Below are 22,968 nucleotides of genomic sequence, written 5' to 3' on the forward strand. Positions count from 1 at the left end.
ATAAACCTTGAAGAAGGAATAAAAATAATATCTCTATTTATAACAAAAGTAAGAGCGAATTAAACCGAAGAGCCGCATTGAACAGCGTATGGGATGGTGATTACATCCAAAATCAAGAAAGCACCCTTTGTTCATAATGACGAACATGTTAATTCTGCAGTGAATTTTTAAAATCATAAGAGTTTGATTTTAAATATAAGTAATGATTTTTAAAAATGAATTATTTTTTTAATATTAAGATATAAGAATTAATTTGACATAAAAGCTCCAAAACTACTAATATACTTACTTCTTTAAAGAAGTGAGCTAGATCTAATCTGAACTACCATTTTAGTGAAAGCATTTATCACGATAAAATATTAATCTTAGCAATTTTGTGAACCAGCACAGCTAAAACATTTTTACTACAAAAGAAGATTCACAACATCTACGTCTAGTTTTTCGCTGATAAAGCAATAAACAGAAGTTTCCTTATGCAAGAAAATACAAATGAAAACAAGAAAAAAAAAGGCCTAACATACGACACTGACTCGCAAATGTGAGGCTACCTGTACGAGATGCCTCTGTGCTGGACTATAAATAAACATTTCCTTAAAAAGACAAGCATACTGCTAATTAATTTGTAATGTGGATCACCTCACAAGCGGTCTGGCATCGGTTGGAGGTCAGACATCCTATCTTATCATATTATTTGCATCTTTGACATCTCTCTCTCTTCTTGTGAATTAAATCGTCATTGGGTTATCAGGGTTTCCCACCAGTGATTAGCCAATAAGCACTAAAACGGCCGTTTGAAAGGAGGGATGATACTGCTTTTAATGAGTAGCATTATACTTAACGCGCAGCCGCAGTCTTGCAATTTAAGTGATCAATGCCATATGAAAAGACTTGCAGTTTCTTAAGGGAGCTTCAGTTTGCCTCTCTTGTCTATAAAAACGGCTGCCGTAGCCGAGTGGTCAGGGGCGAGGGTGCATAAATGCGCGTGCCTTGAATGACCGGGGTTCAAGCAGAGACTGCTAAATACGGTGCTGCTTCTTGTATTCTCTCTGCCTTGTGAACTTCTCTGACTGTGTGGTCGTCCTGGAGTATAAAGGGAGAGTGAGAGAGAGAGAGAGAGAGAGAGAGAGAGAGAGGGTCCTCTGAATTTATCCTTGAAATGATAATAGGCAGACAGAGTTTTTATTAGCAGATTATAGTTAATCCTGGAATCATGTGCACATGAACGGATTACAAAAAAGAGTAACAGCCTGAATTCTAACTTTGACTGTAATAACAACGATAGTTCATTTGATATGGCTATTATAAATCTTAAAATAATAAAGTAATAATGCTAAAATTATAGCGGGATCTTTTATTTCACTTTATTGGAAATTTAAATCAAAAGAGCCATGAAAGGAGAGCAATAAAATTGAAGCATAATGGATCGCATTCTTAATACTTGGAATGAAGGCTATTTTTGAACCATGATCCTCTTTCGTTAGGTCAAATTCATTATTACTGTAAATAAAGTGCTGGTGAAACAATTATTCTTAAAAATGCTTGTTGACTTGCTCATTGATATTTTGCAATTATTGCTCTGTTATTTTACCTAAGATGAATTATTTGATGCGCACAACGAATACTTACCTACTTGTCTTTTCTACATAAGTGATCCCATTAAAATATAATATAAACCAAGTATGGCATTTACATTTTAAAAATATAAAATCTTCCTTACTGTTTTGAATTATTCGCTACTTTTTTATCTTGAACCGTAGTGACACACATTTAATATTCATAATAGCTCAGGTCATGAAAGTTGATGCACTTACTGCTAAACGAGTTCTTTTACAAGGGTTCTTGATGATGAGCATTAATGTCAGCCAAGGGAGTCTGTTTGTTTGAAATCTATTCTGTAGTCATCACATGGGAAAATCAATTATTCAAATTTCTGCAATTAATTAGCCTCACAACAACAATTGCTACAAAAATTGAATGCTAATAGTAAGACTACACGAACAGTGAACACTTCAGTCGCATTATGTTTTTGGATATTATCTTCAAATTGATTTCAGACGATTCTTTCAGAAAATCTAAATGTAATAATCCATTCTATAAATTATTTACAGACGTTAAGGTAGTGATAAGTCCTGACATGTGCACATTTTAAATTGAGTGAATCCATCACCAAAGTGTATATTATTGTATTATCGCACTGATGAAGACTAATTTGATAATCATTAAAAGTAATGTACCGATGGAGGATATTTATGTCGGCCCACTTGTTGAGATTTGGAAAATTGAGACAGAGACACCTTATTTTAGCGATTATGGAGGTTAAAAAAATGCAGTTTTCTAACCTCCTGTCCACCCTACCCCAAAGTTATTGAAAGAGATATTACAGTAACTTGAAATAATTATTATTTTTATTTATTATTATTTTATTATTATTTTATTTGATATACCCAAAAGACTAACTAATTAGCAAATTGACTGTTTTGCGGTCATCTCTGAATTTACTGTACGGTTTCCTGATTCGACGCAGTTTTTATATTAAAATATTTATGTCTACGTTATATCTACTATATATTGGCATTTTTTCATTTCTCGAGACAAGGTCGAACTACGCATGAACTGCACGCATTAAAACTACACCTTTTTTTTTTTTTTTTCCCTCCCACTCCAAAAACTCTTTTGAAACTGTACTCAATCTCAAACTTTCACTTCAAACTGCACTCCTCAAAATTCAAATCCGGAACTCTACAACTCTCTCTCTATTTCTTATAATTCAATATTTATTCACTGCAGTCCATACAAGTATGATGTATTTTAAAAATCTAAAAAGTACTTTAGAGGTTATTTTTCTTATTTATTTTTTTTTTAACGAAAATAAATAAAATCCCGTTATAGAACATCATTTTAATGACTATTTCACTGTAGCGAAAATGCTTCTGATCCTCCACGACTTCTCTTAATAATAGTGATTTTTTAGTATCGTTTGAAAGAAAGTAATTATAACGAAAAACTTTGGCTAACGATTTATTTTTCCATGTCTCTCTTCTCTATACATCAAATGCAGAGCCGGCTTAAGGAGCGAGCCAAGGTAGCATTGGCTCAGGCCACCGAAGTTTATAGGGCCGCGAAAAATCTAAACAGAAAAATATCATTATCAAGAAATAAGAAAATAGTTTAAAAAAGGATGAGTATGTAGAAAATAAAGAGCGATAATTTTTGACCGTTGGAAAAAGAAAAACTGACAGCAAATGTATATGCTGCCTGATTGTTTGGTATGACATTTGAGTCAAATAAACATCGCAAGCTGTCTCCCTGCTTTCAAAATAAATCGAACATTAAACATTTAAGAACAGATTTCAAATTTAAATTCCCTTCTGGACAATGCAAAACAGTTGACAATTAAACTGGAAATTGAATCTGAATTAAAGCGAACAAGAATTCGAATTTGAATCGACAGAGGAAGATTTTATGATCCACAAATCAACATATTAAACGAAATCCAGTCAATGAAAGTCAGGCCTGAAGTTGATCGTAACGAGTAACGATCTCAATTCCAATATGGATTTAGAAATTCTGAATACAGATGGTGATCAGAATGTAATCTCCGTTCCACAAGAAGGTTGTGGCAGAAATTGACCACATATTAGATAACGCAATTTGCATGAAAACGAACAGATTACTAAATGTTTATTGCTAAATGCTTGATTCGAGAACGTTAGGAATACTAAGAGATGATACAGAAATTCCATTTTAGTCTCCTGTATTATCAGAAGGCCATTAAATTAGAACCAACAATACATATATATATATTTTTTTGTTTGTTTGTTTGTTTTAAGACAACAAATAGATATGGGAAAAGCATAAAATCTTAATAATAGGTTTGCTGTTTTTTTTTTTTTTTTTTTAACTCCATGAACAACTGCTAGGCGTAGCCCTTCTCTGCAGAATAACGAGCAAGGAATCGCTATCATCTACAATCCTTTCGGTTTGCGGTAAATAACCAGCGAATAAAGCCTGCTGTGACGTAATCTCTCCACAATGTGAAATTATGAAGGTTTAAATAGTTTTCACGATCCATAATTAAAAGTAAATGAGCTCTCCATACACAAGAGTTATCACTCAGTAATTTCACTTTCTTCGAAAAGCAAATTACTGAGAGATTTCTCTTTATATACTGTTTATATACTTTATATACTGTTTATTTCTTAATTCGGGTCCACAAGATAAGTATACTATGGATTAATACTGTAATAAACACCACTCCAATGAAAGAAAAAAAAAAAAAAAAAAGAGCTTTACAGTATAACTACATGCAGCTGACACATCGATATTTTTATAAACTTATTCTCACCTCTCTTTTGCATGAAGTTAAAGAGGTCATCCAAAAATTCTTTCCTTTTTGGATCATCACTAAGCTCATACAACTGGAAAGGAAAGAAGAGTAACATTAGCACGACATTCAATATTAACGATTAAAAGAATAAGTAATTAAACAATAAGTCATTATTATATATATGGCCATATACAGACGAATTATTACCATAAAAACACGGTCACCATAATTGTAGATAAAAATTTCTCCTAAACCAGACAAATGATATTAAATTAATGGCTGCGGGCTAAGGTTTAAGAAAAAAAATAATAAATAATAATTATTATTATATACTGCAATACAATCTTTATTTGCTCCTTGATTATAGCTTTATGTGCAATCCACATTTTTATTCTATTTCCCATGATCAGGCGAAAGAGTTTGGAAATATATGAATTTTACCATAATGAGGAGCCCCTCATAATGGTAAAATCGTTCAAATGGTAAAATGCTAATCGTTCAAAGGGCCGTCTTTCTGCAAGAACCCATCCTGCACGAGCCTGGGGCTACAGATAGTTAAGACTCCAAAATCAAATGATACTTTTGGACCTGTATCAACGTTACTAAAGGAGCCTTAGGCTGCATTCATGAAAGCGGTTCCCAAGCGGACGCGGCAAGCTTATTGCTCCAACCAACCAAACCAATAAACCCAAAGATCCATCATACCTCTTTAATTTTATTGGTTGCTTGTTTTTTTTTTTTTTTTTAATGCGTGCTTGGGGGGCAATAAACACTGCCGCGTCCGTTGATGAACCGCTTGTGTGAAAGCAGTATTAGTGACTCTAAGTACCCGGGCCCCACTGTCGTATAAAGAAGGTACTGAAATGTACTCTGAGAAGCGCACCTGCTTTTTAATAATATTAACAGTCTTCATCATCAGTCTATCGGTTACTGTTTAGGAGATGATTGTCTGAATAAACTTAAAAGTCATTACAGTGTATATTTTATTTTTGTAAGGCGTCATTCAAATTTCTTTGAAAAGGAAATTATTTCGCTTTTCAAGTTTCTAGTTGTGATTTCTTTTTCTTTATAGGTAGTGACTCTACGTCTTGCATACATCCTGTACTACGTGCGTTTTTTCACAGTGCGAAAATATGCATAATGAAAATTAAACCTGTTCGATATCATAGAATTTCAGAGAAAGGAGTTCATGTAGAAGATGAAATCAAATAAAATTAACCCTCTTTACTGAGTTCGATTTTCGATCGTGTAGATCATTTTGTTGATTTTACTGGACACTGATACCGAAGTTTAATCGGCGCTAACTTGGGCTTATTCAACTTAGAGACAAATGCCGTTACTACAGTTCTTCCTTCCAAAGTTACTCATATTTTTTTAAATTGTACAGTATCACCTGAACACCTCGCCTCACCATATTTTCACTCTGGTAGGGCATGGGCATGCCCCACTGAAAATGGGGGTTCACCTTCCTATCCGACCCCTCTTCTTCCTATTTCATCCCCCCCAGTCTTATTATTATTATTGGCTATATGGTGCAAGGAAGCCTGAGGCTTATGCTGCACCAGCCAAAAAAAAAATTTCTGAATTACCCTGAGAGAGAGAGAGAGAGAGAGAGAAAAAAACAAGAGAAGTAGAAGGGAATCATCAAGAAAGAGAAGAATAATGATATCCAGCTCAGGACCCTGGGTGTGCCAAGCCCATACTCACCAGATGTGAGTCCCTGGGTCTTCACCCACCCTCCCCGCAACACTTTCTCTTGTACAGCGACTGGCCCACATGTCCAATTTAAATCACATCAAATTTTGCTCGACCTTTTAGGCCCTCTAGAAATAGTTCTTTCAGCGTAAAACCCCACGCAGCGCTTTCAAAATGCAATTTTACTTAATTCAACCGCGATCGCTCCCACCTTTATTTTAAGTCCTAGTCACTGAAGTCCCAGGAAAGTAAGTGGCGAGACTTTCCAGAGTATAATTAGTACACCCGGCCGGCGTCCCTGTCGCTAGGTATGGTAACACCAGGTCCCACTAGGGGCCCGACGGCCAACAGGCCGGATGAGCAATGGGCACATCAAACTATATACCACATGACCCATACATTATTTTAAACCTCTGGCATAGACAGGGTGCTGTCACTCGATACACAGCACATACGCGGAGATGGGAGAAATCCCCGGAGCCGTCTGACCCTCAACATACATATACCTATCACCTGAACGAGCTAATCAACTATAACGTAAGGCGTGGATACTGGGACCACTTAGAACCTATTTAAACCCATTTTCACTTACTTCAGAATTAGAATTTATTTGTTATTTGAAAGAGTAAATATTGGCCTTAAATCGTTATAAGAAAACATGACAAAAACTATACCTTTGTCTGTGCAAAATTACAAAACTGAGACTATTGCAAAATGATCCCTTTATCTTGCATGTTGGAATAAACGCATCATTGAAATTTTATATGAATCGGTGACAAATTTTTATTTAAAATGAATTGTCGAAAAATTTACTCGGTTCGCTCATATTAAACTCATTTTAGTTATTAATAACCATACCAATGATTATACACATTATTCACATTTGAAAGTTTTATTATCTTTCGTTACGTTAACACTTGCATGGTACCACACAAAACAAAACCGGCCTTGAATCCAGCCCCCCCCCTTTCTAACCGAATATAAAAATTCATAACTAAGTCCACAGAACAGACAGTTCTGTGGACAGTTCTTTCTGTCATCAACTGCTTTAATAGTTGTCTGTTTATCTATAGAAGTAGAGGCAGCAACAAGTGAGTCTTGATGCAGCTTTCTTCTATTATCTTCTTCCTTTTTTTTTTTTTTTGTTAGAATTCAGTTCCTGTCTCCCCCCCCCGCTTCTTTGTTCATTGCTTTATTAAATTAATATTTTTGGAGATATTATTTGACTGGATTTCCTTTTATTTATTCTTTTATAGGAGTTAACCGTAGGGAAAGGGTGGTGGTGGTGGTGGAGGAGGGGGATGGGGACAACCAGAATACCATTTTCTTCCAGGAATTTTCACCTGATCTGTTTAGGATTTGTCACGTTATTGCAAGATTTTTGTCTACTCAACAGAAAGCTTTTAAACCATAATGAGAAAATTTCGAAATGCCGAAAATGAAGGAACAAGATAGAAAGAAAGTTGTGTACATTCTGGAAAAGGAGAGAAATCAGAATTATGATTGTTCCAATTAAATGGTTTCTATTGATGAAGACCTCTTGAATGCGTAGTTCCCCCCCCCCCTCAAATACAATCAAAACGTATTTTTAAAATACGTTTTGATTTTAAATTTGAAAAAACACACTAAATCACATTAAAAAGAAAATTAAATCACATTCAATTTAAAAAACACATTAAATTTGAAAAACACACACAAAACACACTAAAAAAAATAAATTTGAAATTTCGAAGTTAAATGGCTCTCTTATCGAACACACACACACACACACACACCTGCTGTTAGGTAACGCATGCCTAAACGTGTGAAATTCTATAAACACAGGTATAACAACATAGATTTCAAATCACGTGGTATTCCCCCACTACGGACAATCATCGCCCTTACATGTGACAGCACTCATGCTACTGGGTCACGCTCTGTGTATGTGTATGTGTTTTGTGGTGCAAGCACGCGCGCACAGTTTTTCAGAACAAGATGAAGGCGTGACAGAACATTTCGAATTGCCACGCGGAGCGTATCCCGGTGTCTGAAGCGTTACTGAGTTGTGCTAATGCGGTAGACCTTCGATTTCACATATTCCCACAACGCACAGAAATTACTACTCTGGGATTAATACCAGACTGGATTCTTTACTCCAGGGTAAAGTATCGTCGGTGATCAGTTAGTTCCCTTGAAAATAATGCTACCCTTAAGTTCCTCTAAAGATGAAGCGTCATTTTTTTTCATTTTTTTTTTTTTAAGCTATTTAGTAAATGCATCCCAGTAGCAGAACAGATCCCATGAATTTGCGGTAAGCATTTAGAAGCAATGAGTTAGACACCTGCATTTTCAACTCACGTTCTGAGGTACAATACAGATTATTATAACATATAAACGCTTCACAAATGAAGTTATGGACAATGCTTTAAAACCAATGACAAAACCTTAATGAGCCTAACTAGTTACGTCTTGTAGCGATCGTAATGAGTATGAACGGAAATTTCATTACTAATCTCTTTCTTCTTATAGATTTTCCCCCTCATGCGACGAGTACTGCCACAAGGTGCGTGGAATGATTGTATATTGGTCGAAAAACTCTCCTGACTATACTGTAGGGTAGTCAAAAAGCTCCTCGACCAACAATAGTAACTGAACCAGGTGTTCCGTGGGAGGCCAATTGCTGTTACGTTTTTATGTAGGCTCTTTGGAACCATGCCGGTCGGTGGTTGACACGGTGATCGGGATGGTTCTATATGCCACATCTCTTTGACTTCATGTCTAAGGTCTGTGTACTTCCTGATCTGTAGTTCCTGGCCACCAGCAACCTCCAGAAAACCTATGAGGTTTTCTGGAGGTTGCTGGTGTGGGGCACCGCTATGTCGATCAGGTAGGTAGTCTTTTCCTTCTTATCAGTGAGGGTTATATCCAGTCTGTTGTACGAATCATCTTGTCTCGTACAACACACCGGAAAAATGGCACGTTCACAGTACAGTTTGTACGCAGAGATCTCTACTACGGCCTGAGATTCGTAATACGGTATACTTTCTTTGATCAACTGGTGCAACTTCGGTAGCTTCTAATGTACCATTCTGACGACCTGGCCGTGCCTGTGCGTGTAGTGCGTTTGGGCAATCATCCCGAAACTCGCGGTAATGCGCTGGATTGTTCCTGGGAAAGGTGGCTTTATTCTGTTGTTCGATGAGGTCCATATCTTAGACTGTATAGTTATATGGACACAATTAAAGCCATAAATACCCACACAGGCGCAGTACTAATCTCAGACTGTATGGTTACTCTTTCGACAGCCGCCTTCGGATGGTGTTAGTGGCTCTACATCATCGTTTTTATTATCCTTCTTCCCAGCTCGGCGTTAGTCCACTTTATGATCCCGAGGAAGTCCAATAGTACTGCCCCTGTCTAGGTATTTATGGCTTTAATTGTGTTCCTTCCGTTTAGCAGGCTTGTAAGTCTCTGCTAATATTTCGCGGTCAGGTGACCCTTGATTTCCTTGTGTTCTAGAACTTCAGCTTGCAATCTCGAAGTACTTACAGGCACCCCCTTTGTCATGGCTTTGATCTCTTTACCGACCTTCATGTGGTAATTTCGGCTCAACTGGTTTTCCCTGATTCAATCCGTGGGTATTGCATTTGTCTAGTCCTAATTCCATCCTGTTGTGAATGCCGAACTCTTCGGTGATCTAGAGTGGCTGTTGGAGTTGCTTCTCGGTTGCTGCGTAGAACTTGATGTCGTCCATGCGCATCAGGTGGGAGAGTGTGTATAGGTTTTACCTCCCTTCTTTAAGGATATATCCGTATTGCTGGTATTAAGCATAGCGGATAGCAGGCTGTGTGCTAGAAAGAACCATAGTGGGCAAAGGGAATCTCCTAGAAGACTTTTCTCCTGATTGGGATCGGCTAAGTCGTGATGTTGACGTGATCTTGCCATGGTTACTTCTAAGATGTTTTTCACTGTAGGTTTACTTTGCAGATCTTCAGCGTTTCTGTCAGCCAGTTATGGGACACTGAGTCGAAGACCTTACGGAAGTCGACGGGCCGTGTACAGGTTGCAGTGCTTCTTGTAGGCTTGCTCCCTAAGTGCCGCATCGATGGTAAACTGCCCTTTGCTCATCTGCTTGCATCCCTTCTGCTGGCTCTCTAAGCGGTCCGTTATCTTCTTGGCTATGTATATGATCAGGAACATGTACATTGTTGGGAGACAGGTGGTCGGTCTGTACTTTGCCGGGTTTCTGTTATTTTTGTCTTTAGTCAGATATACTGGGATGCTGAACTCCCTTTACCAGCAGTTGTTGATGCTGTATATTCCTGGGGTTTGTCAGTTGTGTGACTTCCTGATTGCCTGTTGTACTTCGTCTTCGTGAATCTCCCATTCTTCCAACCCTTGTAAGTCCTTAGCTTTCTTCCGTTCTAGATCTATTCAGATAAACTGCCCAGGTCCCCTATTCAGAGGACCCAAGCGTTTATACCTAACTTCGCTGCTCCACAGTTGCCCCAGAACTCCTCGACAAACAGAATGATGTTACACATTGCGCTCTATTCTACCCGTCTATCACTACACTGCACGACTGATTCAGATGTAATTATTATATATTTTTTTATTATACACAGTGCAGCAATCCCTCAAAGTCAATACCCCCTGGCCGTGTGAGGAATGCATTGAAATATGAATTTTCATTCTGTCAAGGTAAATACCGATGTTGTATTTTAAACCCATAAATAATCTTGACGTTTTTAACAAATATCCATCGCATACTAGAGAAATGGTAAGTTATTACTGTCTCCATACAGAAGGGAGAAGTGGATCAAGTAAAGCATGTACTGTAATTTGATATACCAGTTTTTGAAATGAAATTAGTTGTTCAAGGTCTTAAAAAACAGCAATTTCAGCAAAAATGTGAAAACTTCATCCACACTCCTGAAATGTGGAACCATCTGATGTGAATCTAACTTAGCGTAGTATTTGAAGTAATGTAAGAAGACAAGATACTTAACTCCATTTCTCTTGTATAACTATAGTTTCAGCCGCTATCATCTTCTGAATTACAGGAGCATGCACACATGCTCCTGTAATTCATAAAAAAAAATAAAAAAAATGTACAGATTATCTTTGGCAAGGGCTATATAGTTAAAGTGGCTGTGTGTAAATAAATTTCATCTATTCGCAAGACGGCTGAAGACACAGCAGATTTATATATCAGTGGGAAACACCTTCACATTGATTGTGCGATATCTCATTGCTTTGGGAATAGAATTTGATTCTAATCTCCTGTTCCATACCACATCAACAAGGTGCTGATAGCATTTCGCTGGATGCAAATGGTGACGAAAGCTAACCTCTTCGTGACCGAGAGCCAAGGCTTGTGCACGATTTTATTTGTAATTATACTGAGCAACTGAATTCTGAGCAATCGCTTCCGCACGGTTTTTTCCTCCCGGAAACTCCAATTTTTCGTAGAGCAAGCAGACAAATCGACCAAAGAATACAAGCAATTTACAGACATAATATATATTGTGCAATATGATCTAAGACGTTGGTGCGCCTAAAATCCTACAACAACAACTCTCCCCCACAACCAAGATCAAAAAAGATTTGTAGTAAAATAATGGCTTTTAAAGTGGGTCACATTCGAGCTTCGCATCTCTGCTGAACTAAGAACAACAGCCATCGCCAAAGTACTACTCAACAAGACTCTTATGATCTTAATTGCTGAGAGAGGGCTTGCTTCCACAGATAAATTGCTTGTAGGTATTATCAGAGAGCCAAACATGTGAGAACTATGTTCCTGAAACAAGCATTAGAATTATCATCGATGCTAATCGCCCACACTAATAAAACTGAATTATCTGATCGATTCTTGCCAAATAAGTTATGCAATTTATTCATGCCTATAAAAACACGGGTTGCGATCACATCACTTCATTCCTGTTTATTGGCTTGCTCAGTGGGATAGGCACATCTCCAGCAGTCAGGATGGCAAGTCATTGTCGTTTAGATGATTCTTTGAGATGACAGGCCGTTCGACGACTTGAAGCCAGGCAATCGCAGGCGGAGGTAGTATGCTGATTTAATGTGTCACGATTGTCGTATCGGCGCTATGGAAGAAATTTCAGAAGGCACGAACCATTACAAGGAACTTGCCAAGGTTGCCCGAGGGCTATGTCAACCAGAACAGACCGCTATCTGGCTCTAACAGCAAGACAGAACCCTATGATGTCCTATCATCAACTGTATCTTGAAGTTGCTGTGGCCACAGGTGAAAACATTTCCAAACGGACTGTGTTAAGAAGGTTCAATTCAAGTAGACTTTCCGCAAGGAAGCCTGTGGCCTGTATCCCATTAACCCTAAACTGCCACAGAGCTCATCGAAACTGGTGCCATGAAGTGTGACTTAGAACCCTGACAAATGCGGTTATACTTCTGTACTCTGATGAGTCCTATTTTATCTACAAACATATTCTAGACGTTATTTCATCTGGAGACAACGAGGAATGCAGTACCATTCCTCCAACATCAGAAAAAGCGACACTTACGGTGGAGGCGGTGTTCTTGTGTGGGGCGCAATAATAATCAACGGCCACATCCCTCTTCATGTTTTTGATAGGTGTACGTACCGAGAACATATCCTAGAAGCCTATGTACGACTTTAGGGGTGTGGTTGGTCCAGATTTTCTTTTCATACACGACAACGCCACTGCACACAGGGCTCAAGTGGTGGAGGAATATCTTGAAACTGAAGATATTTGTACCGTATCTTTGCTGGTGCAACCTACCTGCCGAATCTTCTATGCTATACTGATCTTCACGCTCCTGCGGTGGTTACTAGACAGAAGACTACATTCCACATCGGTAACTCTGGATTAGAGATACCCAGGAACGCCTTCTTCAAAAGAACATTGGCACTCATGAACAAGTTTGAACTGGATATGGCTTTGAACAAGAAAGAGTTTCATAGAACTATTTGCAGTAGGTTGACTGGCTGATGGATGAGTTCTGGGTTAATGATGTCCTCATTAATTCGTGTGTATGTGATTGTCTCCGGCAGCAACCTGCTCACTGCGATTTTCTTCATGGCACTAGAATTGACGTCATGAATACCCATTTTTTTCCGTGAATTGGACTTTTCCCGTTTGAAGAACTCTCATTATACAAAGTGTGTTAGTCTACTATTTATTTTTGTTTTGTACAATCTTTGTTCAGTTATCTTTTTCTGCTCTGTTACACTTTAACTGAGCGGTTGAATGTTGTGTATGTTTTATGTTTAAAAAGAAAATATCGAAAGACGACCGTAGCCAGCACGATCAGCAAACTTAAATCCGATCGAACGTGTATGGGATGACTTTGGTGTCGCATTGCACGCCGACAGCCTACTCCTCAGTCACTGGTGAGCCAAGGTCTGCGCTGGTGGAAAAATGGGATTTGTTGCTACAGAATCTTATAGACATCCTTATATCGAGCACCGCTGCCAGGTCTCCTAAGCGGTTGGAGAGGATCATACACCGTACTGATGTCATGTGACCATATTTTCGAGCATCTTGTATCGACTTCTGTAATGTGACATTTTTAGTTATTCTTATACAATCCCTCTAAATGTCCCTATACCTGTCCGAAGTTTCTTGCTGTCTCCTCATTTCGTTGTTATTCTATGATACACCACCAAACCAAAATTTTCCGGTTTCATCGCAAGCTACACAACTTTCACTACGTATTCTGCTAATTTTGTCGAGCAGTGTATAATCTTGTATCAAAAGTGCAGCTTAACAAGTGACCAATGTCATGTAAATAATTATTAACAAACAAAAGAAATGGCAGAGTGTAATAACAAAACAACGTTTTTAACTGCAAAGACAGACCGATGTTATATCTCCGAAAACTAATGAAGAATGAAATAAATTAAACTAATGCAGAAAATACATGCAATACTTAGTGTTAGTGAAATCTTAAGTGAAATCGGTCGTTTAGTTGCTAAAGATTTAGTTCCTATTTAGTTTTAGGTAGCTCTGTTTCGTGTAATAGTGTGAAGCAGTATATTCACCTCAACGAAGGATTTGCACTCATAATCAGGTTCGGATTTTCTAACCACATGCTTGGATAATACCTAAAATATTTTTATGCCCAGTTTAATTAATCTAATATGTTAACTTGCATGCACATTACAAACATCTTCTAACCAGCTCTGTCAGTTGCAGCAATAAAATACTGATCTAGACTGCTCAAACAAAGAGTGGTCGTTAATAAAAATACCATAAAGTACTTCATGGATTATAACTATTTTAGTCACAGTTAACATACATAGTACAATTTTACCACTATAGTATATGACAACAGATAGGAAGTAATGGATATATATCAAAAATTCTCACCACTGCCTAGGGATTTCTGCCACAGTAATGTTTGACTTTAATTAAACCATAATAACATATACACTAAATTAAATGTCATAACTGGCAATGCAATTTTAGAAATATACTTTACCAGCACTGTTTTGGATTATGGTTAACGTTACTAACCCTGCAATTCTGAACTCACTAAACCAGGGCCTGAGTTGTGAAGAGGCTTTTACGATGCCAGCTTGCCTGAGTTTGCCACAACTATATACTTCTTATTACTGACTTCTATCTTTTCTTATTTTTTCCCAGAGAGAAAAAAAAAAAAAAAAAAAATGGTATTCATACTACTAAGTAATCTTTAAACCAACTCACTCTAAGCATCCTTCGTTCAACCATAGTCTAAGTTTCATTTTCATATTGTTATATCTCTTGCTTTGCTTCGATTTTCCTTTATTAAGTATTAAACCAATCTTAATACTTGTTACAAATCACACAGAGTTTCTGGGGAATTTCCCGCATAACGCGCGTGACTATTTTAGACTGTTGCTGCAAAAATGCAAAATGCAAGGATTACTACATTAATTACTATTCCAGCTCAGGTAATATAAATATCGAAACGCAATGCGCTGAAAAGTTATCACACTTTATAAATATACCAGAAGAGATAACGAATGATGGCTTACTTACCCCTTCTCCACCAAGTGAAATTATGTCTGGAACTATAGGAAGAGCATGGCACTTAAAATACCGACAAGTACCGTCTGTGACAATCAGAAGAAAGAAAAATTTCACCCATATAAATTGAAAATATTTTAAAACTTTACAGAAGATGATCCGGACCAGGGAAATGTGTGAATGGTTCTGTGAGAACACTAAACGAAACGAACATTTCTTACGTGTTATACTATTTTTGGATGAAGAAAATTTTTATGTAAATGGAAAAGTTAAGAAAACAGAACCAAAGACGGTGATCGAGAAAAATCCATACTGGTTCTCCACGAGTCCAGAGAAGAATCGTGCAGAGTAGCATTTGGAACACAAAAGTTATCGGTCCATTCTGCCTTTACTGGTACTGTGAATTGAGAAAGTTATTTACAAATGCTAGGCTTGTTGTTGGGTTGTTGGTAGTGTTGTTGTTGTGGGGCGTATCAGCGACTTGATGCTGTATATATATATATATATTGTGTCTGAACATTGTGTGTATTCTATCGTCAATTTTCCTGTTTGCTGGACGAAAAAAAACTCGACTTTCCGGGAGAAAATAAAATCATGACACCCTCGCCCGAAACAACTAACTCACACTCGCTCTGAAAAAAACCCATAAAAATTCCCATGTCACTGATGACATTCGAATTCGGGCGCAATCCACCAGGTGTGGAAGATGAAGACGGTACTTATATGCACTGTGCTACCAAAAAAGGCAAATGCTATAGATATCAAAGCTCAGGCTTGATAGCGGATATTCTCAAGACAGTGCTCCGCCACGCTATGCGCTCCCATATGAAAGATTTCCAGGACAATGCATCGTAGAAGGGGACCCGTAGAATTAAGTCTACAATTCCATTACTGCGGATATGCTGCGAAGATTGCAAAACAACATGAAATCTTGATTGCAAACAGTTTTCGGGACACTTTATTTACAAAATGGTGAACAAATAAATTTTGTTAACCATTTTGTACATAAAGTACTTCTTTTAATGTTCCAGACTTTTCGTACATTCTCTCTCTTTCTGTATATATATATATATATATATAAATTATCAATTAAACATTATACGCACAATATTTTACATTTTACTTAGGGCACGATCCTATTTATTTCTGGATCCGTTTTTGCTGGTGTGTTTATAACTTGGATGGAAGGCATTTCAGGCATTAAGGCCTAATGATAAAACGACTACTGCTAGTCCACCAAATTGCTGACTAGCAATTTTGTACGCTAGCAGTAGCAGGTTCGCCTATATTATTATTATCATTATTATTATTAATGTTAAATCCTAATTTTACTAGGTAAATACTAAATTTGTATGATCTTATTTGAAAAAACAGTAAAATAAAAAATAAAAACAAAAGAGCAATTTGAAAAGGAATATAAAAGGGTTGGGGAGGAAGTGGATATTTATTTATTTTCTACTCCAGCAGAGTAGCATTGGTTCTTATACTGTCCTTATTATGTTTATTCTCTTAATAGTCATATTGTCAGATCCTTCTCATTTTATTGCCAATTGTCAGAGTTCTCTGTAAGGCTACTATGATAGCATGAGAAGCGAATATAGTATAAGAACCAATAGCCTGCGTGATGCGCGAAATGCACTATCTACAGACATACTATTCTACTCTATTCATTTATATTTCAAACAGCAGTACTGTATATATTGGAAATGAATAACAGAATCAACAGCATCAGTAACATTACTATCTCATCCGTCACTGTATGCGTTCTACCTTCATATGCAATGTGCATCAGTCCAAGAAGGATGTCACCGAGATCACAAGAGAAGATTTGTCAGTGGCACAGCAAAGAACAGTAAAAATGTAATATGTACGTCGATTTCATCCAATACCTAGTTTTATTATAAAAATAAATTTAAACATCACATTTATTCCTATATTGCGAATTGTATTGCACGCAAAGCACCTGTCCCGGATGAGGACTGATACATATTTTGCAACAATTCTCCGGCCATTAATTCAACTGTTTCCGGTTAAAATTTCAACAGTACATAACCAGTTTATTCATAATTTTAACGGTGTAACTTTTCGATGAATCATGCATGCTTTTATAGTACCTTATTCTTTGTTTAACTTGTATTATCCACGGAAATGAATGTATGAATGCGCCTATGTCAACCGTTACAAAGTCACGTTCATATTTATTAAATATGAATTATGCCAAAATGTGGACTGCACACTAGATTTTTATAGTTATTTGATTTCAATATACTAGATTCACATGATATATTCTATCATTTTATATCACTTATCTGATATTCGTAGACAACGATATATGGATAGGTAGATATCTGATCCCTCTTCCCTTCATATGTCCTTGCTAATATTTCATCGGGAAGTAAAGGCGCAAAATTTAACGTTAAGTTTTTAATACAGGGTAGTGATTTAAGACTAGTAAATACGTTTCCCTAAATAACATACGTTTGCCATGTTTTTAATCTTCAAGTTTTATTTTAGCCCAAATCTTAATATGATTAATTATTTTTAAACTGGTCAATCTCATTCATTGAGAGAAAGCTCTTAGTAGCTTCTCTTTAATTTAGCATACCCTTGTAATCTAGTGTTTTCAACATTCTACAGATATATCGCACTTACCGGAAATCGGAACTCCCTCCCTGTTCCGCAAAACACCTAACAACCGGAAGATATACAGGCAAAAATAACTCCTCTCCTTGTACAAACCTATTTCAACTTGCCGTCAAATAACCTGCTTCACTGCACCACGTGCAGGTCTAAAATAAAATATCAAGCTGATGTCAAAAGATATTTCTTAATTTGGCCAACAGGAATCATAGTTAATTCATTCAAATGTCATCATTAGTTTTTGTTTTTGAGGAGATTATGAAATTCTCAATAAAAATATATGCAAGTCGTAGGACAGTGGAGCCAGACTCCAAAGAATTTATAGAACATGAAAGAATTAAACTCTATGAGACAGAATGAAGAAGCAATGAAAGGAAAAAAGGGAGACACGTTTCAAGCATAGTCCCCACATGAAGTATGAGTGACCAAAGAAAAAGGAAAAATTAATATTTCATGTTACGAGAGATTTTTAAACATTCAGCATTTTAAACTGTTTCATACATGATACACGTCTTATCTGACTGGGAAATATTACAAAATATTCTGTGGTTGATAAATAGCCGATGACAAGTCAACTTCGAGCAATGTGAATCCTGCTGGGATGATTAGTATTTTTTTGCATCAGACTAAAAAAAAATAAAAAATAATTAATAAATAAATAAAATTAAATAAAATAAATAATTTCTACTGGGAGAGGCTAAAGATCAGAGCCGCTGTTAGACTTAGAGAAAATTATCCTTGTCGCATCCCTCCCCAAGTTTCAACCGAGTCTTTGGAATGGACTGAAGCTCGACAGCCTCCATTTCAGGGTGGCCCCTGGTATATATTATTCATTATATACAAAAGGAGCCAATTTCGTTTCTTTTTATTTATTCCTCATTAACTGGAAACAAATGATCCTTGTAGGCTAGGGAGGGAGAGAAATTTGGGGAGGGAATTATTTTCTTTATCGGATGCAAAAAAAAATGCTCAGTAGTCTAGCAAGCTTTCAAATGTGCTCTGAAGTTGAGTTGTAGTCGACTAGTTTATGCAATTTTTATGGGTACTCTCCATATCTTAGTAACATTACATTACCAAAGGATTTTCGCCTACTTCAGCTGAATACCTACAGAAATATAAAATGAGTGTATTTACATATACGTCACAGCATGCAGTAAGAAAACAAGTTTGTTTTTCATTCAACATCTCTGAACCTTCAAAAATTCACTAATCCCATTAATAATAGAAAAATTGCTTTTCCAATGCTTTTAAACTTATGACCCACCGTAACAAAATTGGAAAGCTTTTGAGCAAACTGAATCTAATATTGCATATGACATTTTCTGGAATACTTAATACTAACCTCAGCAAAAGTGTTAAAACTGCTTCCATCATTAATAAGTACTCTGTTCCTAGAAAGCCCTGGCTTAGACAGGGAATCCTGAAATCAATGAAGAGGAGAGACAAAATGATAAGAAAAACAGTTCTTAAGTATCAAAAGAACTTAACAAACATATCCAAATGGCTTAGAGTAATAAACCAGCTATGAATGTATCACAAACAAATAATAAATGTTATTTTAAACATGGCATTCAGACAATACAAAATATAGATGATTGAATGAATCACATATATATTAGTCATATAAAGCCCTTCTTTAAGGCTGAAAAATTTAATAACAACTGGAAAAAGTACAGTAACTTAAGCTTAATTTTTGGTTATGTTTGGATAGCTTTGTCAGAAGCAGCTTCATCAGATAATTGAGCTCCTAGCATAAGCTATCCATAAAACAAACATATGTTGCTCATAAGTATATCAGAAGTGGTAAACGTCACATTAATAAAAACAAAAATACATACCTAGGGCAAATTAGTTTTGACATTTATTTTATTACATAGAGATATTACACAACTATGGGTGGCCCAATATTTCTATATATTATATGCTAAATTCACCCATACTGTTTCAGATTGTTAGCATATTCTGAGAACTCATTATTCCTTCTGTCATATTTATACAATAAAGGAAAACCTATCGGGAGAAAAAGATAAATGGCAGCAGCTGTAAGATTTGTAGAACAGTACTTCGAATAGCGTATGGTTAAGGGAGCAGGTCAAATGTAGTTGGCATAATAAACAGAAAAAAATATATATATAACAGAGTATGATAAAAAGATAATTCGGAACGTGATAAAACACATTTAAATGAAAAATAATTAAAAAGAGGAAACTTTTTTTTAAAATTTAAGTTTGCTTACTTGTAAAAGTACGATGGAAGTTACAAAAATTGTGTTTATATAGCGAACATGAAATATGCATTCACCTTACTAATTTAATTATATTATCGCAAATTAGTATTAATACGATATAAAAAACCTATGACACTGTGTGTGTGTGTGTGTGTGTGTGTGTGTGTGTGTGTGTGTGTGTGTGTGTGTGTGTGTGTGTGTGTGTGTGTTATGGGGCTTTAACGGCGCATAAGCTGCTGTAGCTTTAATGCACCTTATGAAATAATGATGATTTTTGGTTCACAAGCCTACAGATAATTGTAAATATGCCTGTTCGGTAAAAAAGGTTAAAGATGAACAGAACAACTAGAAAAGAAACTTCGTACTACTATTTTATTTCATTCTATTCTTCATTGGTGTCCCCACCGTATCCAAACATTTATTTATACCTAGTATCTCTAGTAGCGTGAGATGTTGTGAAAACAGAAGAAATTTGTGGATATTGGAGTTAAATTCAATTTATCTTCATTATAACTCTCAGAAAATACTTATGAAGGAAGGTTGTTCTAGAGCAGAGCTGGCCAACTGGTGGCCCCGAGGATGGCCTTCTATGGAGAGCGAAAGCGTTTTTGAAGGTTTCCATCTTCCTCTCTCTCTCTCTTACTATTATTATTATTTCATACGCCTAAAATTAGTTTGGAAGCCAGATTAAACCGAAAGTTTCATCATAAAATATATATTAAAATATAGCGGAAAAGCTTTTTTTTCTCTTAATGTTTAAAGTATGAATGCATTTTGGTAAGGGTGATATGTCGTACAAAGATAGAATCAGATATCAAAGTAACAATTTTCCAATTAAAGAGAGGTGGCAAGCTTTTAATCAAACATTCAACTTAAACTGAATGTAATTGGTGCAAATGAGCATGTGCGCATGTCATCCCTACTTCACTCAGTTTGGTTGTGCACGAATACTAAGCACCCAAGCACACAGAGCAAGGTATACACAGACACCGTATGAGTGAACAATCATATCCTGACCGTGGATACAGAGGTATCCCGAATAGCTGCGGTTCATCAACTAAGGACTACAACTGTACACAGCAGTATATAACAGCACAGCAATTCCCTTCTGGGTTTTATCGCCCTCAGGTCGAATCATCCCAGGTTTAACACTATCCATAGACTGCGGGGGAGAGGAGTCAGTATGAAAAACGACCTATGATTTATGTCCACCTCACTTCATCAACTGAGGCAAAAAGGGCTCGTTTCAACTGGTGTGCTAAGCATGTCAATTAGAGTGAATAGCACTACCCGAAGTGATGTTCAAGGTTCTCGACCTACGCAATCTCATATGAAGAGAGAGAGAGAGAGAGAGAGAGAGATGCGAAACCAACTTTAAATATCAAGAAAACAGATACAACTACGTAAGGTTCGGTCTAAATGTCTGAGCAGATCTAATGTGTAATGAATGAATATACGGAACTGCATATCTCACGAGTGAGGAACTGTGACTTCTGTGAGGTATAGGGACGAAATCCTTTCACCGTATGTCCGACTCTTAGAGATGCAGTAGGCTTTCTCAGTTGCTACTAATGTGCTCTCTCTCTTTCTCTCGCTCCCCTCCCCCCCAGCATTTTTGTGTGATGTGAACACACTTCGATCCATGCTTTCGTGGTGTGGTTCACACGTGGGTAGTCGCCTTCAGTATACTAGGTACAGTTTTTCAAGACCTGCACGCGGGGAACACTTAGGGTGGTTGCTCACAACCCAATCATCGTGAAGGTGCTGCAACAGAGAATTTAGTTGTTGCAGAATGACCTGACTTCATTGAAATCCGGACCACTTGACTGGCTGGTGGCACCTGGATTTCTTCCTGGTAAAGTGGGCTTCCACACTACTAGCACTTACTTGTGCACTCTCATTAATAGCATGACAACACTGGGATGGTGCGAGCGATGGGATAGGTATTTGTAGAATCCGAGTTGTCAGTATATCGTGTCTGATAATTGCTTGTTTTCAACAGTTAGAAAAACCGACCGTGTTACTCTTCTCCGAGATTGTAGGATAATATGAGAAATCGGGAAAATAAAGAATAAAAACCATGCAAACAAGACTAATCAATTGTCTGTTGTGCTAACTGCAAGGTTACAGAGAGAGAGAAGAAAATGTATATTGTATCTGTAGCGCCAAACGTAGTACTGTATAGTTTTCTTCAGTGAAACGTATCGACAGATATACAAATGAAGGTGTATTTGTAATTATCATTATCGGTCTATATGAAAAAAAAAAAAAAAAAAACTTAAACCAGGAAGAAAGTTTCCGCGACGTGCACTTCTTTTTGAGTAAACAAAGATTTTGCATTAAGCATCTGCATGCACAGCGCACTTGACAAGTTGGGGTATGTCTCCATTGAAGACTTGAGAAACAGCTAAAGGCCAGCTAGCCCGATAGGCGCCATATTTAAAACGAGTGTTGGCAACGTCATTTCTGACGCCTGAATGACAAACTTCGTACGTTTTCGATTAATGGCTATGACAACAACAGCCAAGAAAAAAACTTGAATATTACTGCAGAGAACAAAGAGGTGAAGGATAATAGAAAACAGGACACTGTTTATAAATTAAAAAGATATAAAGAAAACCATATGGATTCGGCTAAGTCAAAGAAAGAAGCTTTTTTGTTGAATTTCAGAGCAGCATTTTCATCTTCTTATAATCTCATATCTTTTATCATAGTTTTCATTTGTAAAATTACCTTTTTTTGTAAATAATTGTTAGATTTTCCCGGAAGTTTCGGGAGGCTGTAAAAATGTAAACCCCTGGCTTTTTGGCCGTGAAGGGCATTAAAGATTATCTCTCTCTCTCTCTCTGTCATAGGTGTTAGAACACACTAACCATTATAAATAGTCCAAAATCCATTTATAAGCATGGCAGAACTGAGCGGTTGTCATATTCTCCCAGCAATTCTCCTAGTTTTATATTTAACAACGCTCTCCCACCGAAGAAAAAAATTATCACAATAGGCCACCCGAATACTTTTATTCATCTGCCGTGCATTGTGTATTATGTCTGTAAATTGCATATGTTCTATGGTCGATT

The 22,968-nt window shown here is 36.8% G+C and overlaps 1 protein-coding gene across 1 annotated transcript in view; it reads right to left on the minus strand.

Annotated features, from left to right (window-relative positions):
- The window catches only part of LOC150089305 (AT-rich interactive domain-containing protein 3C-like), a 477,406-nt gene that overhangs the window by 184,937 nt on the left and 269,501 nt on the right, over positions 1 to 22,968 (minus strand). The window contains exons 3-4 of the mRNA XM_090368484.1: positions 19,007 to 19,084; positions 4,346 to 4,418 (exon numbers count right to left, since the gene is read on the minus strand). Coding sequence (XP_090224610.1) covers positions 4,346 to 4,418; positions 19,007 to 19,084 — 151 coding nt within the window. The remainder of the gene's footprint in view (positions 1 to 4,345; positions 4,419 to 19,006; positions 19,085 to 22,968) is intronic.

The sequence above is a fragment of the Mastigoproctus giganteus genome, chromosome 2 (genome assembly GCF_048544385.1).
Source record: "Mastigoproctus giganteus isolate SK-2022 chromosome 2, ASM4854438v1, whole genome shotgun sequence".
Taxonomy (NCBI): Eukaryota; Metazoa; Arthropoda; class Arachnida; order Uropygi; family Thelyphonidae; genus Mastigoproctus; species Mastigoproctus giganteus.